At 38.5% G+C, this 19,010-nt stretch overlaps 1 protein-coding gene across 6 annotated transcripts in view; it reads right to left on the bottom strand.

Annotated features, from left to right (window-relative positions):
- Nucleotides 1-19,010, bottom strand: part of SSH2 (slingshot protein phosphatase 2) — a 240,854-nt gene that overhangs the window by 90,348 nt on the left and 131,496 nt on the right. Inside the window, exon 1 of one of the 6 annotated variants that reach the window (XM_046675524.1) lies at nucleotides 12,097-12,547. The exons of 3 other annotated variants lie outside the window; for them this stretch is intronic. In XM_046675524.1, coding sequence (XP_046531480.1) covers nucleotides 12,097-12,224 — 128 coding nt within the window. In that variant the 5' untranslated portion in view covers nucleotides 12,225-12,547. Of the gene's footprint in view, nucleotides 1-11,972; nucleotides 12,076-12,096; nucleotides 12,548-19,010 lie in introns of those variants that run through there. 2 more of the 6 variants (XM_046675527.1, XM_046675526.1) reach the window with 2 other exon arrangements.

Here is a 19,010-nt window from a genome sequence, read left to right as displayed (position 1 = left end):
CTTCCTGGTCAGAGTGTAGACTGGTATGACATTTTTGGTGAGCAAACTGGCAATCTGTATCAAAAGCCCTAGAAATAAGTATACCCTTTGATCCAGCAATCCCAGAATTGAGGTTTAGGATATTTCTTCTAGGGACATGTGCAAAGATTTAGGCAAAAGGATATTCATTCAGTGAGCCTTTGGTTATAACTGCAAAAAAACTGGACACAATCAAAATGTGCAACAACGGGGCAGAATTTGAATCAGTTCTATGGAAAAAAAACAACTCTTACAAAGGGTATAAAAGAAATGCATTTGAGGACAACGGCAGGATGTTCCCAATATGCTAAGTGAAAAAAAAGATCAGATGGCAAAGCAGTAGACAGAGGATAATCCCATTTTTAAAAGTATATATATACATAGAAAAAGCCTGGATGATGTTAACAGTAAATATCTTTGGGAGATAAGAGTAAGAGTAACACTTTTTTGGGGGACGAAGAGTGCCTCAATGTTTTCTGTTTTTTTCTATAATACACATTATCTGCAATATTAAAAAATAAGCAATATTTTTTGCTTTGTTGATTTTAAGTACCAGTAAGACCAGTTCCATTAAAAGAAAAATCACCACACACCCAGGACAAGTTCACTTTCAAGCTGAGTGGGTGGTGAAGAATGAGATATTATCAACTTTACTCTGTATAAGGTAGAGAGGTTTTTAAAGCAAAAGGGATTCTCCATTTGGGAATTTTCCCCAAACTGATTTGTAAGACCATCATAAAGAAGAGCATCGGTAGTCAATATAACATTAATTTGTTGATTTTGATTTTAACTCAGGAAGACACTATTGTGCTTTTTTAAAGTATAGTAAACATTCTTATGACACTATCATTTTCTGACAAATAGGACATACGGCCTTGCTGAGAATTTCTCCAAGCATCTAAAATGGCAACAAAACACAGAATTCTAGCAGCGTGGGCATACTCAACTACCATGATAACTGAGACCGACCACAGAAGAGCCACAGAGGCGAACAAGCCCCAACTCACTAATAGCCAGGACTAAAGTGGGTTCTCAACAGATGTACTCAAGTACTTGCAAGGAGGTAAGTAATAAAGCATGATTAAAAGAACAACCACCATTTTTAATCTTTAAGTTAGATGATAACTAGCCAGTCTACAATCTTCAGTTTTTCTTTAATTTTTACACTGGGTTTAAATTCATTTAGTTAGAATCACTAAATGGAAATAAACATGTAGTTTCTCTTATGTAGTCTCAGTTTGCCATTTCTCTCAATGCAGGAGAGTATAGGCACAATCCGCTACATTTTTAGTAGTTGCAGCAACTCTTCTTTGAATCAATATCATTAAACTATCATTTACATGGCATTTATATAGTTCTTGATCTTCATTAATTGATATATAATTGTAGGCTTACAATGTGTATAAAAGATCTCCATGTCCACTAGGATGGTTTCCATATGTATCTGACTTAGAAGCTAAAGAGCTGTACATTGCTTATAGAATGCTAAATTAGATAAGCCATTTAACTGGCAACCAGGCCATTAAACTGGCCAAGCCAGTAAGAACAAGGGAAAATAGCAATCACACCCTCACCTTATAGCTCACTCCACTGTAAATTTTACAAGCCCACTGTGCCATGGGAACCACCCTGCCTACCACATGATGCTGGTGTAATAATATCTAGAGCTAAGTACCTGAAGGAAGCAGCTAAAGTGGTTTTGCTTTGGCTTGTTTTCTTTTTTAAACAATAAAGCCACCAGCAGATAGTTTAATGATTTCTGTTCTTACGCTGCCTGTGGGGATTTCACATTGTGCTACCAGCCACTGGTACAGATTCAATAACGGCCTTGTAAAACTGGCAGCCTTCCTAAATAAGCTATGTCAAGTCTGCAAATGCTGGTTACTGTGCTGTGTACTCACTGGGTACTCGATAAAAACTCAATTAAAATTCTGCCCATATGACATATCTAAAATATGCTCATAGAAATTTCCTAAAGAACATCATTGGTCTATACAAAAGCCTTTCTGGATTCTCCTTCTTACCACAAATGATTAATAGCAGTCATTCATTGAAAACCATTTGTAATATGATCATAACATCTGCCACATTAGTTTTCCTTTTCTTTCACCACTCAAGTACCCTTTTACCTCTGTTTACACAAATCAAGACATTTAAGAGGGCCAGAAATAAAGGTCAGAGTTCCAGTTCAAATTCTACTTCCATAAAGCCTTTACTAATTGGCTCATTTACAATACCTTTCTATCCTCTGAACACCAAAAGCAGCAACTGCACCATTTATCTGGCACTTAGCATGTGCTAAATTGTGTTCTTATTTACCCTTTTATTGACCTGTCTTATATCCTCAACAAATGGAACATCCTGACTTCAGGAACCATGTATTTCTTTGTATCTCCTATCCTTTGCCCAGAATAGGTGCAATTATGACAATGATGCAAATGACAGAATTTTTACCACCAGGCTGGCGTACCACTCTGTATTCTAATTCTTTCTACTATACTTTGGCTCATGTTAAAAAAGCAAAAATATGAGCTACCATTTGCTAAGTGCTTACTATTAGCAGTACTTCACAATTATTATATATAATCCTCACAGGAATCATAAGCTCCATTTTATTTTTTTTTTTTGAGGAAGACTAGCCCTGAGCTAACATCTGCTGCCACTCCTTCTCTTTTTGCTGAGGAAGACTGGCCCTGTGCTAACATCTGTGCCCATCTTCCTCTACTTTATATGTGGGACGCCTACCAGAGCACGGTTTGCCACACGGTGCCATGTCTGCACCCAGGATCCGAATCGGCGAACCCCAGGCTGCCGAAGCAGAACGTGCGGACTTAACTGCTGTGCCACCAGGCCAACCCCATAAGCTCCATTTTATTGATGAGGAAACTAAGGCTTACAGCAGTTATATAATATGTTCATGGTTGCACAGCTTACAGGTGGTGAAACTCTGATTGGAACTCAGGTCTGTTTCATTCCAAATACCAGACTATTACTATTAGCTACAAGAACAAGTGGCAAGTAAGATTCTGAATATGTGACCCAAGAGATCTTAATTTTAAGAGTTTTAAAAGAGAATATTTAAGGAATGGGACACTGTAAAAATTGAGTGTGAGATTTTTATTGGAGAGAGATGATCATCACAGAGGTGGGGTTGATAGAAATTTTTGGTGTTACTGAGAATTGGGTATACTAACTTTAGGAGAAACATAGTAATTTAAAGGTATTTGGGACAGAGGAGAATCCCAAAGAAATGCCTCTCTCTTAAGAGCTGTTATAAGTGATACTTACTTAAAATCAGTGAAGAGAAATTAGAAACACTCATTCAATTTATCCCTCAGGGAGATCAAATGGCTTTTATTACACAAAATTTGGAGAGTATCAGGGACAAGATGCACAAACAAGATGCTGAGCTCATAAACCTGATCAGCTTTTTGCTGAGGTGTTAAAGGCTGCTTAAAGTGTCCCTTGGGTTGCAAACAGAGCTGTCTGTGACAAATTTGTAAGAATACAGACATCACAGAAGAGAAGAAATACAAAGTCCAAAATTAGAATTCTCAGGGCTTGAAATATCCTGTTATGGATCATGAATATCCATACGAATCTTTATCAATAAACGTTAATTACAGATGATAAAAGTAACAATCATATTTGAAATTTTTATTGTCCTTTCTTATTAATCATCTCATTTGATCTCCACAGTCCCCTGAAATGAGGCAGATATTTGAGAGTAATTCAAGCCTCTGGATTCTGCTGCTTTAACAGACACAACTAATGCCAAATCCCTCAGCTTACTAAAAGAAGGGTCATACCCCTCTAAAAACAGGTTAATGCAGAAAACAAGAGTTGCTCAATTTACACAACCTGCAAAAAAGAAACTGAGCACAAATTTGCCCTTCGTGTGCAACACTAGCAATCGAGTTATAAATCATTTGCTACATCCTTTCCAAATCACAGGAACACCTAAAAAGGCCTTGATGTTCTTAACACATTTCTTCAAGTAAACCAAATTGATGTTAGTGGCAGCAACATCCTGCTTTGCTAACCCTAACCTTATCTGAAAGTAGTTAGGATATTTATTTTTTTGCTTTCATCTTAGAAATTTAGAAACATGTGATAGCATCTACACCACTGTTCTTTAGCCTCAAGGCAGTTTAACATATGGTAATTAAGAAGATGCACAATTGACTGGAGAGACCCAAGAAGAGCCGTGGGCAAGATGATCTGTGTAAGTTTGAACATCCCTATTCCTCCAAGGCCCAAGAGTTCTTCGAAGCAGAGAATGACAACGTGCTTGTTTACCTGGCTTTGAGCAGAGGTTTCTCGGTGTAAGTCTAAAGAAACTGCCCATTTTCAGGAGTGAGTACAGGTGAGCGCACAAGCCAAACAACAGTAACTTAGCAAAAAAAAAAAAAATCCACTCTAGATTTATCAAAAAGAAATGTTGACTTGAGTACATCACAACTTCACCATTCCTGTTCATGTTCACCATGCAGACTGACTCTTCAGGCAACTTGGTTAAGCATGGTTCCAATAAGGCCAAATTTGAGAGCTTTTTTTTTGCTTTATTCCAAGCCCATTCCTGTTCTACCGACTTCAAACAAGCACAAGTGTGGATAAAGCCACATAAAGTTGTCACCACTAATGAAAACACAAATGCACCTTTTACTCTGATAACGTATCTTTAACCCTTCCTTCATATTTGAAGGCCCTAACACCCAGAAGATTCACTAGATACAAACTTATTTAATCGCCTGTAAAAAAATATTCTACTTTTTAAGGCCATATTCTCTTTTCAAGGATCACAAATAACCACAGAAACAGTATTAACTTAAAATCAAAGAGACATCTCATGCCTCTTTTAAACATTAATGTTAGTCTTTTTACCCACCAAAGAGAAAAAAAGTCTTTAAACCATAAATGAATCCCTGGTTTCAATCACTGGATAATCAATTATTTTAATTATGCTTGCCCATTTCTGTAGAGGACAAGATCTAGATTTAAAAAGTATCATGGATGATAATTATACTTATTCAATGAGAATGAGGAAATTAAAAAATTTGGAAGGCAAAAACATTTCATGAAATTATAATACGGAGTAGGACTTCTTGGTTCCAGGTCTTTAAAATACAGATAATTTCTGCTAAAGAACTGTTTTCAGAGCTAGAAAATGATGGAAGGCTATACCTAAATCATTCTACAAATCAGATACAAGCTGGACAAAGATGTCACCAAAGATTCAACAAATATTTGAATGCAAAAATTTTAAATATTAGTAAAACTAATCCAACAACATATTAACAAATAATGCAAACAGCGTGAAAGGATGATTCAACTTCAGCAACTCAACATGTCACTGCATTACCAGAAAAGGGGGTAACTATTACTCCAGTAGACGTCCGAAAAGCGAAAATTCAGTAACTGTATCCCATTTTAAAATATTTGCAAATTAGGAACGGTAGGAAATGTGCTCAACTTGATAAACAGTCTATACCAGAATCTACAGCACACAATACACCTCCTCACAAAATATAAGAAGCATTCCTTTTACAATGGAAAACAAGACCACTAGGATTACTACTATTTAACATTACACTAAAGCCCTAGCCAAAGCAATGAGAGTTTAAATACTCAGAGACAACACTGGTTTACAGATGATATAACGATGATATCACCATTATACAAAGATCCAGAAAAGTCAGGATAATCAGCTAAAAATCTATTAGATATTAGGACAAAGAGTTCACCAAGATAGTCTGCTGTCAAAAGCAGATATAAAGTTCTGATATAAAAGCAAAAATAAAAGCAATAGTTCTACTACACATGTACAGAGACTAATTAGAAAACATCACGAGAAAGAAGAGCTCATTCACAAGAACAAGTCAGACACCCGTAATACACCTAATAAGAAATGTGTAACTACTATGTGAGGAAGGCGTAAAATTTAAATGAAGGATATTTTAAAAACAGTGAATAAATAGACACACATACCACATTCCTCAACCGGTAGGCTCATTTTGTAAATTTTGTTAATTCTCTCCAAAACTAATTCAGTACAATTTCAACCAAAATTCTAACAGGGTTTTTAAAAGTGGAAATTGACAACCTGTTTCTAAGACTTATCTGGAAAATAAAATAAGCAAGAATAGCTAAGATATTAAAAAAAAAAACCAAAACACTGAGGTAGGCCTTGATACACAAGATACCAAAATGTCCACTAAATCTATATTAAGTAAAACAGTGCGGCATTGATATATGGACAGAAAAACACATCAACAAGACAACAGTACAGAAGCAGACCCCGAGTATCAGAATTTAATACATAATACATGTAGCATTTCAAATCAGTGACACGAGAACGGACTAATATGGAATAATTGACTATCCATTTGGAAAAAAGGTAAAGTTAGATGCCTCCCTCACACTATAAACAAAGATAAATTCCAGAAGTTTTAAAGAGTGAAATATTTTAAAAGTATAGGTATATTAGAAAAAACACAAATGAATACTTTTATAATCCTGGGGGTGGGTGGGAGGAGTTTTTAAAACAAGACACAAAACTGAAATCACAAGAGAAAATACTGACATATTTTCCTACTAATAAAAACTAAAAACTTTTATACAAGATGCAAAGCTAAAAGACAAGCAATAGGCTGGGAGAAAGTACTTTTGCCACATATTCAAAATACACAGAGTACAGCAAAAAGAAAAAAACAAACACCAATAGAAAAATGGTCAGAAGTACAAACACGAAAATCACAGAAGAAAAATGAGAAAGACCAATAAAAATATAAAAGGATGCTAAATTTCTATAGTAATAAGAGAACTGCAAACAGAGAAATGTTTAAGAGCAGAGGCCCTGGAGTCAGACTGTTAGTGTGTGCATCCCAGCTCTACAATCTTAGACAAGTTACTTAACATCTCTGTGCCTCTCATCTGTAATTGAGGATAATACCTAACTCATAAGGTTGTTAAGAAGAGAGAAAGAGGGGCCAGTCCCGTTGCCAAGTGGTTAAGTTCGCGCGCTCTGCTTCGGCGGCCCAGAGCTTCACCGGTTTGGATCCTGGGCACAGACATGGCACCACTCATCAAGCCATGGTGAGGCGGCATCCCACATGCCACAACTAGAAGGACCCACAGCTAAAAATACACAACTATGTACCGGGGGCTTTGGTAAAAAAAGAAAAAATAAAATCTTAAAAAAAAAAAGAACAAGATAACATGAAGAGTGCTCAAAACAAATCCTGGCACACAGTAAGAGCTCAGTAAAAAATCAACTGCTATTTAATGTCATTATTAATTTTCCAGGGTTGGTGAAAATATAGGGAAAGACACACTCTTACCTACAGCTGGTAAGAGCAAACTAGCAAAGCCTTTTTAGAAGCCAATTGGCAGTATGTATCAAATTTTTAACATATATATATCATTAGACCCAGAAATTCCACTGCTACAAATTTTATCTAAAGAAATGTGTATAGATATACCAAGATATATGTATCAGGACTTTGAGTGCCACATTGTAAGAGCTCTAGATTTCGAGACAGGAAATGCTGGTTCTAGTTTCAGTTCTACCAATAACAAATCCTGTAAACCCCTGTGCAAATCACTTCACCATTTTGAGTTCTTTAGTTTATGACTCTACAAAATGCAGATGACAACTTGCCCAATCTACCTCAGAGGAATACTTTTAGTGGTCCCCGGACCAGCATCATCTAAGAGCTTGTTAGAAATGCAAATTCTCCAGCCTCACCCCTGACCTACAGAATCAGAAACTCTGGGGGTGTGGACAGCAATTTATGTTTTCAACCAGCCATCTAGGTAATTCTGATGCAAGCTGAAGTTCAGAGATGAGCACACGTGAAATCGTTTGGATAACTACAGAGCGGAAATTAAAGAGCACTACTATCATTACTTATTAACACACAAAAAAACTGTTTCTACCTTTCATTTTCATGACAAGGTACATTTTGGATAATCATCTCGACAAGCTCCTTGTTGCTGAGCTTAAGTTTCAGAAAGCACTGATGTGAAACTAGGAAGTCAAACTCATATATGAAACCAAGTAACTAAATACAAGGATTTTAGGTCAAGGATAAAAAGCTCAAGGTAACCTCATTAACGAATTAAGCAATGTCTCATGCACCTAAATTCCAAGACGTTAGATCAGGGGTTTTCAGAACGGGAACACTGTTTTAATGGTAGCCTTTGTTAGCATTTTATCCACTAACTCTTGATCCTTGTCTGAACTTTTTAGGACACAAATATAGTCATCTATTTCTTGATAAGCTATTTGTTTGGCATATAACAATAACACTAGAAAAGCCTCGACTCCTTGCTTAGTGACGGCTTCTCAGGGATTGAATGTTGGCTCTCTAAAAATAACATAGGCTACCATATCTTCCAGTTGTTCAGATTTTTGTTTTATTAAAAAGCATGTATAGACTCTTAAAGGATATGGAACTTTTCCTGCTCATTTCAGCAGTCTGATCCAAGATTCCCAAATTTTGATCAGATGATGCTCTGGGTTGCTCACATATTTTTTTCAGTAGGATTAACACGTATAACAGTAACTATTCTTTGTTTCTGGAGTGAATTCAAGCACTTCTTAACATTCTTCATTGATACATAAAAAATAACACTATATTTGGTGAGTTTTATAACAACAGCAAGAGGGGGACTTCAATCTAATAATGATGATATAATTCCCAATAAAATCTGGTAATACTCCAGCTGTTCTCTAATTTCACCTATACATGACAGCTAAAAGTCAAGAAATTAGAAAGAGCATGTGAAATCACCAAAATAAGTGTCCAAAGGTCATGAACTTTCTCCATAGGAGAGGCCCTAGCATCTTGCTGTGGCCTCTTTACTCTGACACAATTCTCACAGGATTTGTTACTTGGTTTCTAAACCCACAGTAAATGAGGCAGCATATGAGAAAAGGAAAAAAACTCTTATGAGCGGATCCTTAGCACCGACAAGAGAATCACTGAGCTAAGAGTACTCATGTGTTAAGGTGCCCCGCCTCCAAACATACACTTAAATTCTTTTGAGTCAGTCTTCACTTAGGACCCTAAATCTTAATCTTTTAATTGCTCCCACTAGTCATTGCTATTTACATATCTGGCGCCACAGGGAAATGCTCACACCAGTTGAATTTTACCGTATCAGGCCTTAGAAACAATACTTCCCTTTAGGAAAGAGATTCTTAACTTTTTATGACATCACATTACTTTGAAAATCTTATTTAAAAAGTTTATTTATCTACCCAAAATTTTTATATGATCTCAATGAGTTCATGGACCTTCTGAAGCCAATCCATGAACTCTAGGTGACCATAAACCTCAAATTAAGAACTTCGGGGGTCAGCCTGGAGGTGCAGCGGTTAAATGTGCACATTCCACTTCAAGAGGCCCAGGGTTCGCTGGTTCGGATCCTGGGTGTGGACACCGCTTGGCAAGCCATGCTGTGGTAGACATCCCACATATAAAGTAGAGGAAGATGGGCACGGATGTTAGCTCAGGGCCAGTCTTCCTCAGCAAAAAGAAGAGGATTGGCAGTAGTTAGCTCAGGGCTAATCTTCTTCTTCAAAAAAAAAAGTGGCAAAAGAGAGACAAAAATGAAAGAGAAGTATTCTACAAATTCTTTAACAGACCATCTACCTCAGCAGCAAAATTCTTAGTACAGCAATTACGTTTTTCACTAAGTTGAAGAGGTCAGCAGTTAAAGATAATTCCTAATACTCTAAGTCTCAAAAGTGACCTTGTAACTACTGAGAAAGAATATCATTAGTATAGTGGTTAAAAGCACCAGCCTAGGAAACAGATCTGGATTCCAAGGACAGTTTTGTCATTTACGAGCTATATGGCCTTGAGCAATTACTTAACTTCTCTAAGCTTTAGCTTCATTATTTGTAAATAGAACAAATTAGTTCACAGGGTTGCTGTGATGATTAAATGAGATAATATACTTTGAACTCAGCACAGTGACAAGCAGCCAATAAATGGCAGCTATTAGTTATTGTTTTCTTTCAATTAACCAATTTTTTGCACAGGGATTTATCGCGCGTGCAAAGAGTTTACCGCACATATGATCTCTTATGATCCTCTGGCGTAGGAACCATTGTATCCTCATTCTACATTTTAAGAAATTGAAGTCAAAATGACTTACCCAAAGACACTAATTAGTAGGAAAAGAAATTTGGACTTATTTGATGACACCAGGAAGCAAGATTCAAAACTACTTTCCCCCAAAAAAGCTTAGAAGCCCTGCCTTTTAAATTTTATCTTTTTTTAATTGTAGTTAAATATACATAACATCTGTCATTTTAACCATTTTTAAGTATACAGTTCAGTGGCATCAAATACATTCACACTGTTGTGCAACCATCACCTCATCCATCCCCAGAACTCTTCTTCCTCCTCAAATGAAACTGTACCCATTAAACACAAACTTCCCATTCCCCTCCCCTGACCCCAGGCAACCAGACTACTCCAGGAGCCTCATGCAAGTGGAACCATACAGTATTTGTCCTGTGTCACTTGCTTATTTCACTTACGATAATGTCTTCAAAATTCATCTATGTTGTAGCATTTGTCAGAATTTCCTTCCTTCTTAAGGCTGAATAATATTCAGTTGTACTATATACAACGTTATGTTAACCCATTCATCCATTGATGGACATGTGGATTGCTTCCACTGCCTTTTTTTTTCTTAAAGTAGTGTTAACACTATTATTTTGAGATTGGTTATCCAGCTTCAGATTATTCACTTTTTCCTTCTCTTTCACTCCATTTGTCCTTTATTTTTTAAAGGGAAAAAGCAAGTAAGCAGTTGATTTAATTCTGTAGAATTTACAGTAATGGGCAGTAAAACCGCTTTTTGGGGGGGCCGTTTTTTTGAGGAGCTCCACCATGAATCAACACAAAGGGAGAAAAAAGATGAAACTCAAGTGAGTTTGATTTGATTTGATAGGAGAGCAAACCATTAACTGAAAGAATAAATTAGATGTAAGATTATCTATAGATCACTTTACATGCTCCTCTTGAGATCTTTAATGAGAGATAATGGAAAGTTTCTGTTGTTGCACATTAAATGAAAGACTTCTTCAGGGATGACCTGGGAGGGAGACAGTTGCTCAAGAACAGAAGTCTGGGAAAACCTCAGCAGGCGACTCTCCTGAAGCCACTCCGGAGTGCTAACACACTACACTCCGAAGACCAAACTGCTGCTCTCTAAAGTAACCCTAAACCATTCCACCGGTTTAAGGAAGCAACTTGAATAGATGGAGTTCCTTTACTTGCGCTTTGTAACTGTGAGGTGAGATTAACCACAAGCTTCAGCACACAGTTCTCAGAAACAGCTAAACCACAATGGAAGGGAAGGACAACTCTAGAGACTTCAAAAACAGTGACAATTTAAAGATGTGCTTGAATCTTGCACTTTAGTGAATGAAGGTGTGCATGCAGGCTTAGGTTGTGAGCACGTACTACTAGAGGGGGAGACAAAAAACAAAACAGCCAGACTACTGAAATCCAGTTATTCTGAAATAATTCCAGACTATGACCAGCGGGAGCGAAAAACGGACTGCCTTTCTTTGTGTGAACGGCTTGTAACAGAAACCTATGGTCACACGCAAACTTACTTGAAACAAAAAAAACAAAGTCAACACGAGCTTGATCACCAGCAGGACCCGCAAGTGAGTCTCAGCGTTTCCGGCCGGGGTTCAGAGGCTACAGAACCGCCCCTCACCCCCAGTCTGCCGAGTGCCATACGGCTCAGCTGTCACTCGGTCATCGCAGACAACCTCCCTGGGAGGACCCCACTTTCAGATTCCCTCTGAGTTTACCAGATATTCTCGCAAGGGATTCTTCTGTCCGCCCAGCCCCCGGGGACACTTTCTCCTTCCGAGAATTACCCCACGCCTCCACCCCACATCTCCCCGGACACTCCGAGACCTCTAAGCACGCGGGGTGCGATTTCGCCCTCGCTTGCTGGCTCCCCAGGATGCTGAGAAAAGCGTCTGCTGAAAGCAAACTTTCCGAGCGTTCGCCAAGGGCGGGAGGGCGCGGGCGCACTCACAGCTGGTTGATGGCGTTCTGTGAGATGACCGCGTTGGCGGAGAAGTAGGGGATCATGTCGGGGCTACACAGGCTGCAGGTGCAGGAGGGGGGCGCCTTCCTCTCGCGGGCCAACGTGCTCAGGGTCATAGGGTCGGCTCAAGGCTCACAGCTCCGCATCCTGGCCCCTGCCGGTGAGGGCAAGAGGCGCTCGCGTTGGGCTCCGCAGGGCAGAGGTGCGGGTAGCGCCGGCTCCCGGCGGCCAAACGGGGCCCGCCGGGTCGCGCGGAGGCAGCCGCCGCAGCCCTGGGGCTCGGCTGTGCAGTCCCGGCGGCCGGCCGCCGCCAGCAGCCCGCCCCAACCCGCGTCCGGGGCGGGGCGCCGCGCGGGGCGGGCGGGAAGGGTCGGGCGGAGGGGAGGGTCGGCCCTGCCGGCGCCCCGCCCCGGAGCTCGCGGCACCCACCGGATCCCGCTGCAGGCGTCCCTGCCCGGGGCGCAGGGGTCGGCCCTGAGACGTCGCGGCTTGGGTGAAGGAGCGAAGCGAGCAGAGTATGAGTAAGAAAGCCTCGCATTGCTTGGGAATGTTTCAACAGCAAAGTCCTGCCTCTTAACGCGCTCTATACATTGAACCTCAAACAAACCCCATTTTTCAAATGATCTTAAAACTTTAAAAGGCCAAACATTCACAAATGCAACAAATATTTATCAACGGCTTCCTATGTGCTAAGGGCTGGGGAAATTCAGAGATTAGCTGGATTTTTTTTAAAGCAAACAATTTAAGTTATGATGGGAAAAAAACCCCTATCTACATTGTTGATAACATCTGCTAACCCTTATTTATAAAGGGCTTTCCTACCCATCCGCCAGACCAAGGATACACAGCCTTAGCTGCACAGATGAATCTCCTGTGGAGATTTTAAAACTCCCACGGCCCCGGTCACACTTTAGGCCAGTCAAATCCAAACCTCCTGAAGGTGGGACCTAGACCAGCGTCTAGTATTTTTCAAGGCTCCTCGAATGACTCCAATGTGCAGCCATGGTTGAGAACTATTGTGCCAAGTGATCTAAAGAGGAAGACAGGCCAAAGATTATGTCCTCACTTTACGGATGTGGAAACATTTAGGGTCTAACCAGATGACCTCGTTTCTAAGTGATGTCACTTAGATAGGAACCCAGTTTTATGACTCTCCATCTAGGGCTTTTTCCACCAAATCCTATTCCCTGATGCCTTAAGCATGTTCCTAACAACTTACTGAGCAGTGCCTTTCACCTGACCAGGAACCAGCTCTTTGTAAAATGAGAATCTCTTTTCTCTCTCTCCTGCATGCTATGTAGTGGCTTACACAAGGGGCTGGCCCAGTGCAGGCACTCAATAAAAGTTAGCTCCCTTATCTCTTGCCCTTCCAGTCTCATCAGAACAAATATTTTCAGGCATCCATATTTTTAGCTTTTCAAAATACCTCACTAAAATATGTTTCAATAAAGCTGCGTTAGGAATTCCAGAGCCAGACATTAATAATTTTTAAAAACTATTTTACTATCGAATTATGAGAGAAAAGACCAAAATTAGGAAGAAGTCACTTTAAGACTCAACATATGCGAGAATTGAGAAGAAATGTCTTTTATATAAATTTTCAGGTCTCTTTACCTATTGATTAGTTTGGCAATTTTCAAAATTTTCGTAATTAAATAATAATCAATCTAAACTATAAATTCTATGCTTAAAACGAGAATCATTCTTTTGCTAGTTGATTCTTCAATAAACTTAAAGTTGTTGCCAACGTACTGAGGGACTTGAAATATTGAAAATTCATGCTGGAAATAGGCATCTAAGTTTCTTACCAATCTGGTAATAGGAAGGAACCAGTTGGCAAGTGAAAAGTTAATGAAAGGTCTGGATCTGGGAGTCCAGTGCATCATCATCTTCATCCATCTCTAGGAAGGAAAATGTTTGAAAGATTTATTCAGGCTGTGTCAGCAGGCACCCAAATGGCAGTATAAGAAAAAACATGCTGATACACCCCAAAATAAATTGCTTTAAATATCTGGCAAACTTGCCAGTTTGAAATTTCTTCCAGGCTGTAATTTATTACAGCCTTCAGCAGTGATCAAAAAAAGGCAGCAGGCTATTTAGAATCGCACTGTTAAGGTGAGTCCACTTCCTTTCATGACACAGCAGAGATGGGATTTTATTGAAGTCAACACTAAATGATGCCGTTTAGGAAAGATGATGGCATGGTAATCATCTGTATCTGTCTGAAAAAGAAGTCAGCAGGAAATGTATCTTACTCAATTCACAGAATATCGCTAGCATTTAAAAATGCTAGAGATAAAGATTTCATAAATATGTATACTGGTCTTTTCTAAATAGGTTCCTATAGTGATACCCCAGAAGTGCCTAGTCCTTTGTTTGCCCTCAAAAGACCTCTGTCAGTGCCTGTTCAGTGAAGGGACTATTTTAACAGCGCCATCAGGGCCTCTTCAAAAGCTTTTCAAAGTTAAATTCTCACTATCAACTATAATATAGGAAATTGGGAAAGTGCTAGAACACGCCTCTTGGTTTTTTAAGCAACAAAACTAAATCATCTTTGCAAACTTGGTTACCTTTAAGGAAATAGTTCTTTCTGCTACTGTCTGTTTTAAAAAGTTGAACAAATTCCTTTTCTTTTCACAATTGCAGTGTGTCAAAATGTCAATCAATTTAGTTTCAGCTCAATTTAATCCTTTACTCTCCAATGTCAGGAAACAAGCCTCTGGGGAGCAAGCTCTCTGTACCCAAGCATCTAGGAATTAAAAAATGATTCCAAATTAGATTGAGCAGCATGAAATAAACTAAGCTGGTTTCCTACTACACATGAAGTCAGAAGGGGCTTTCTCTCAAAAAAAATTTGTGCAAAGTTCTTAAAGAAAAATTGCTGCATTTCTTTACAATTACTCTTGCTTGAGTTAGAAGATTTGAAATGACTTTTGTCATGTCATTTGCTGACCACTTCAAAGCTCTGAAATATGAATATTCTAAAATGTTAATTTGGCTCTTGACAGCATTAGCTATGACCTAATTAATTTTTTATAGAATTATATGTTAAAAGCATTAAAATTTTTTTTAAAGTAATAGCTGTCTCTTGATTCCATATCCATAAGGTACTTCCCATTACTGTGTCTCCATGTGTCCCTCCATAAGGTATGAATACTGTAAAACCAGAAACTTAATGTGCTCACCTAACTCTATGCCCGGATAGTCACAAAGGTGCACTGAAATGTGAGTGAAGGATGTGGACATGCTTTTGCTGCTGTAACAAAATTTCGACATGGGTGGATCACTTGAATTGATGGTGGCTAATGAGCTAAAAAGTGACAGTGCTAGTTTATAGTGCCAAAAGCAGAAGACCTAAGTTCTAGTTCTAACACCACCACTTAATAGACTAAGATTCTGGCCAAGTCACTTAACTTCATCTGTAAAATGGGATAATAAAATCCTAAGGAAATGTCCCAAGGTCTGTTTTTGTGAGAGTCAGGAATCCTAGGAAAGGAATTTCATCCAATCTGGAGATCCTGAAAAATGCATTTAATCCACTTAAGATAAACAGTCATCTAGTTCAAAGCAGTAGATCCCAGGAGTTAAAAATCTTAGCCTTGGAATGAATAGGCTAGGTCTGAATCCTAGTGCCACTGTTGTTAGCTGTGAATTTGAGAGTTACTTAACATGAGGCTCATTATTAGTACCTAATTTATGAAGTTCTTGTGAAGATTAATTAAATTAATACATATAAAGTACTTAAAAGAGTACCTGGCACAAAAACTACTCTTTGGACTCAATGGCTCTGTAAGCTTAAGAGAGCTAAGAGAAAGGCTGAGGAGCTTGCCCTTCAGGAATAAAATCAGAGTTGGAGTCTCCAATGAAGACTCTTAGATCAGAGTGCATGACTGTAATAAATTTCTTTATTTTTAAATTTTTTTGCTTTTCTAACTCCTCCATGTATCTTTTGACTGTTTCTCTAACATAAAAACTCTTAATAGGGGCCAGCCCCATGACAGAGTGGTTAAGTTCACGTGCTCCGCTTCAGTGGCCCAGGGTTTAGCCGGTTCGGATCCTGGGTGCGGACATGGCACGGCTCATCAGGCCATGCTGAGGCGGCATCCCACATGCCACAACTAGAAGGACCCACAACTAAAAGTACACAACTATGTACTGGGGACCTTTGGGGGGAAAAAGGAAAAATAAAATCTTAAAAAAAAACCTCTTAATAGGGAAAAGACGTATGTGCTTTTCTTCAGATCTTTAAGAAAGCCTACTGTGTGTATGTGCGCACAAGTGTGTTGAGGGGGCAGGGGGACTCTGAAGTCTGTCTGGTAACCTTAAGATAAAGTCCACTGTGCATTTTAGTTTATTCACTGAGAAAATGAGGATGTTGACTAGAAATAGTCCTCTATGCTCTTTTCCACAAATCTGAAAAATAGCGATAGTGGGCAACGTTAGAATGGCAACGAGTCTAATATTAGAAGTTCTACATTCTAGTTACTTTGTCCATGGGCAAAACTTAATCTGTCCCAGCCCTAGTTTCTTTAATCTTAAAGTGGAGATGGTAATGTTTACCTCACAGTTTTATTAAGATACATAGACAATAGTGCTTTGTGAACAAGACAGAACCAAATTTTCATTATTATCATCATCCGTAAATTGCCCAATCAGCTTCCAATAACAGGAAGCTAGTTCTATTTGTTTGTATTTGGGTGAGAGTTGATGAATGAATGAAAATAAAAATACATTCAAACTTCCCCTATGTACCAACATTTCATCCAGGAAGTCTTTACTATCATTGTCTGCTACGTAGTTAATTCCATTAACTCAATATTGAATCTGTAGTAATTCGAGATCTGCAGTGTTCACTGGATTTTTGTATTTTTTTAAGCTTTGAAATAATAGTAGAAAATAGTATCACTTTATTTTTAAAACATCTAGTTATAAGAAAAAATGATTATACCAATCAGAAGACCTATTTGTATTTTTACGTTGTCTCTAAGGGTGTTTCTCTGTTCTAGAGAAATAAACAATAAATTAATTCCCTGAGCATCATAAGGGAGAAAACCAACACTTCAGAGAGTTACAAAACAAAAAGTCTGTTACCTGGAGTAGCACAACATTCTGTCTCCTGTTAATCTGTAAAACGCTCGGATAAAACTCTCAAGATAATACCCTTAATTTTCAAACTTGTTGCCCAGACAGCACCAAGAGGTATCTCACTACACTTAGTCAAGGGCACTCTTCATACAATACAACACATCAAACTGTAAACAAAGGCTCTTAAAAGCAATCATGTTTTGCAATCGCCATGTGGCTAATAGTTTTATTGACAAGAATATCTGACAACAGTTTTAAACACTGGATTGAACAATGTCACTGAGCCCTTACAGTCCTTTCCATGGAACTTTCCACATAACAGCAATGGGGAATACTGAAAAGATCTCATATCAACTCCATGAGAGGCAACCTCTAAGGCGTTTATCCCCCATGGTCTTAACCACCATATGCTCCAGTAGGAAGAGATGCTGAAATGCTGCTTTCTTCAGGTTACAAAAGCCCCACACTCTATTGTTTGGTAAAAATAATAGGCATTTATAGATCACTTTTCACATCCAACACACCTTACAAAACATTTAACCATTTAATCCCCACTCTCTCTCTTCAAACATTTTATTTTTTAAACTAGTTTTTTAAAAATAATAAAAGTAACACATGCTAAATGAGTAAAACTTTTTTCCCCCCAGTATTCAGAATGACAAAATAAAAGTCACTCTTCTCATCCCTATCATCCTACTCCCAGGGATGATTAATATTTCCAGAAATTTTCCTTGCACATGCAAACATTAATATATCGTAGCTGGCCTTTAAGAAACACACATGCACACAAGCATAGAATTATGTTATACATATTATTCTGCTTCTTGATTCCTTCCCCTCTTATCCCTATATCTTGGATATCTTTCCATGTTTATATAGATTTACCGCACCCTTTTAAAGGAGTGTAGTATTCTATTTTACAATTATATATAATTTAATAAACAGTCCTCTACTGATGGACATTTAAGTTGTTTCCAGTCTTTACCATTATATACACTATCACTATGAACATACTTTCACACAGTCTTTGTGTATGCATGTGAATTTGTTGGATGGATGCCCAGATGTGTAATTGGCAGTTAGTTAAAATATTTTAAACATCTTAGGAATTGATAGATATTATCAAATTGCCCTCATAAAAGGTTTAGTTTTTTATTTTCCCATGGAATCTTAGTGTCTCCTCCTACCCTGTGATCTATTAAATTAACTTAGGGCCCAAGATCCTCTTCTACACCCCATCTTTTATATACTACATTAAAAGAAAAGTCAAACATCCTTACTGAGAGAAACTAGAAAAACAATATATTATAAATAAAAATATTATGAAGAACTATATTATGGGTTATTGATTTCAAAGAATTACTTAGAGTATAATAAAAAATATGTTACATTTAAACTACTTTGAAGATGATATAATTGTTAATTCAGAAGATATTTTAAGATCTTGTTTGATGCTAATGCTGTTGAACATATTATAGGTGAATGAGCCAAATGTGGCCTTGAGTGTCTTGGAATGGGGTGAGACAGAGAGAGAGAGAAATGGGAAGTGAGTGAATTTGGGAGTAACAAAAAATGGAGGCAAGAGGAACTGAGAAGGTCTTAAAAATAAAAACAATTACTGACATTTACCGAGCTGACATTCACTGTATACCAGATCCTCTATTAAGAGTTTACAGGCAGGGGCCGGCTCCGTGGCCGAGTGGTTAAGTTCACGCGCTCTGCTGCGGCGGCCCAGGGTTCGGATCCTGGGCGCGGACACGGCACCGCTCGTCAGGCCACGTTGAGGCAGCGTCCCACAGCCCACAACTAGAAGGACC

Source organism: Equus quagga, chromosome 11 (genome assembly GCF_021613505.1).
Source record: "Equus quagga isolate Etosha38 chromosome 11, UCLA_HA_Equagga_1.0, whole genome shotgun sequence".
Lineage (NCBI taxonomy): Eukaryota > Metazoa > Chordata > Mammalia > Perissodactyla > Equidae > Equus > Equus quagga.
This window is presented reverse-complemented; position numbering and strand designations above follow the sequence as displayed.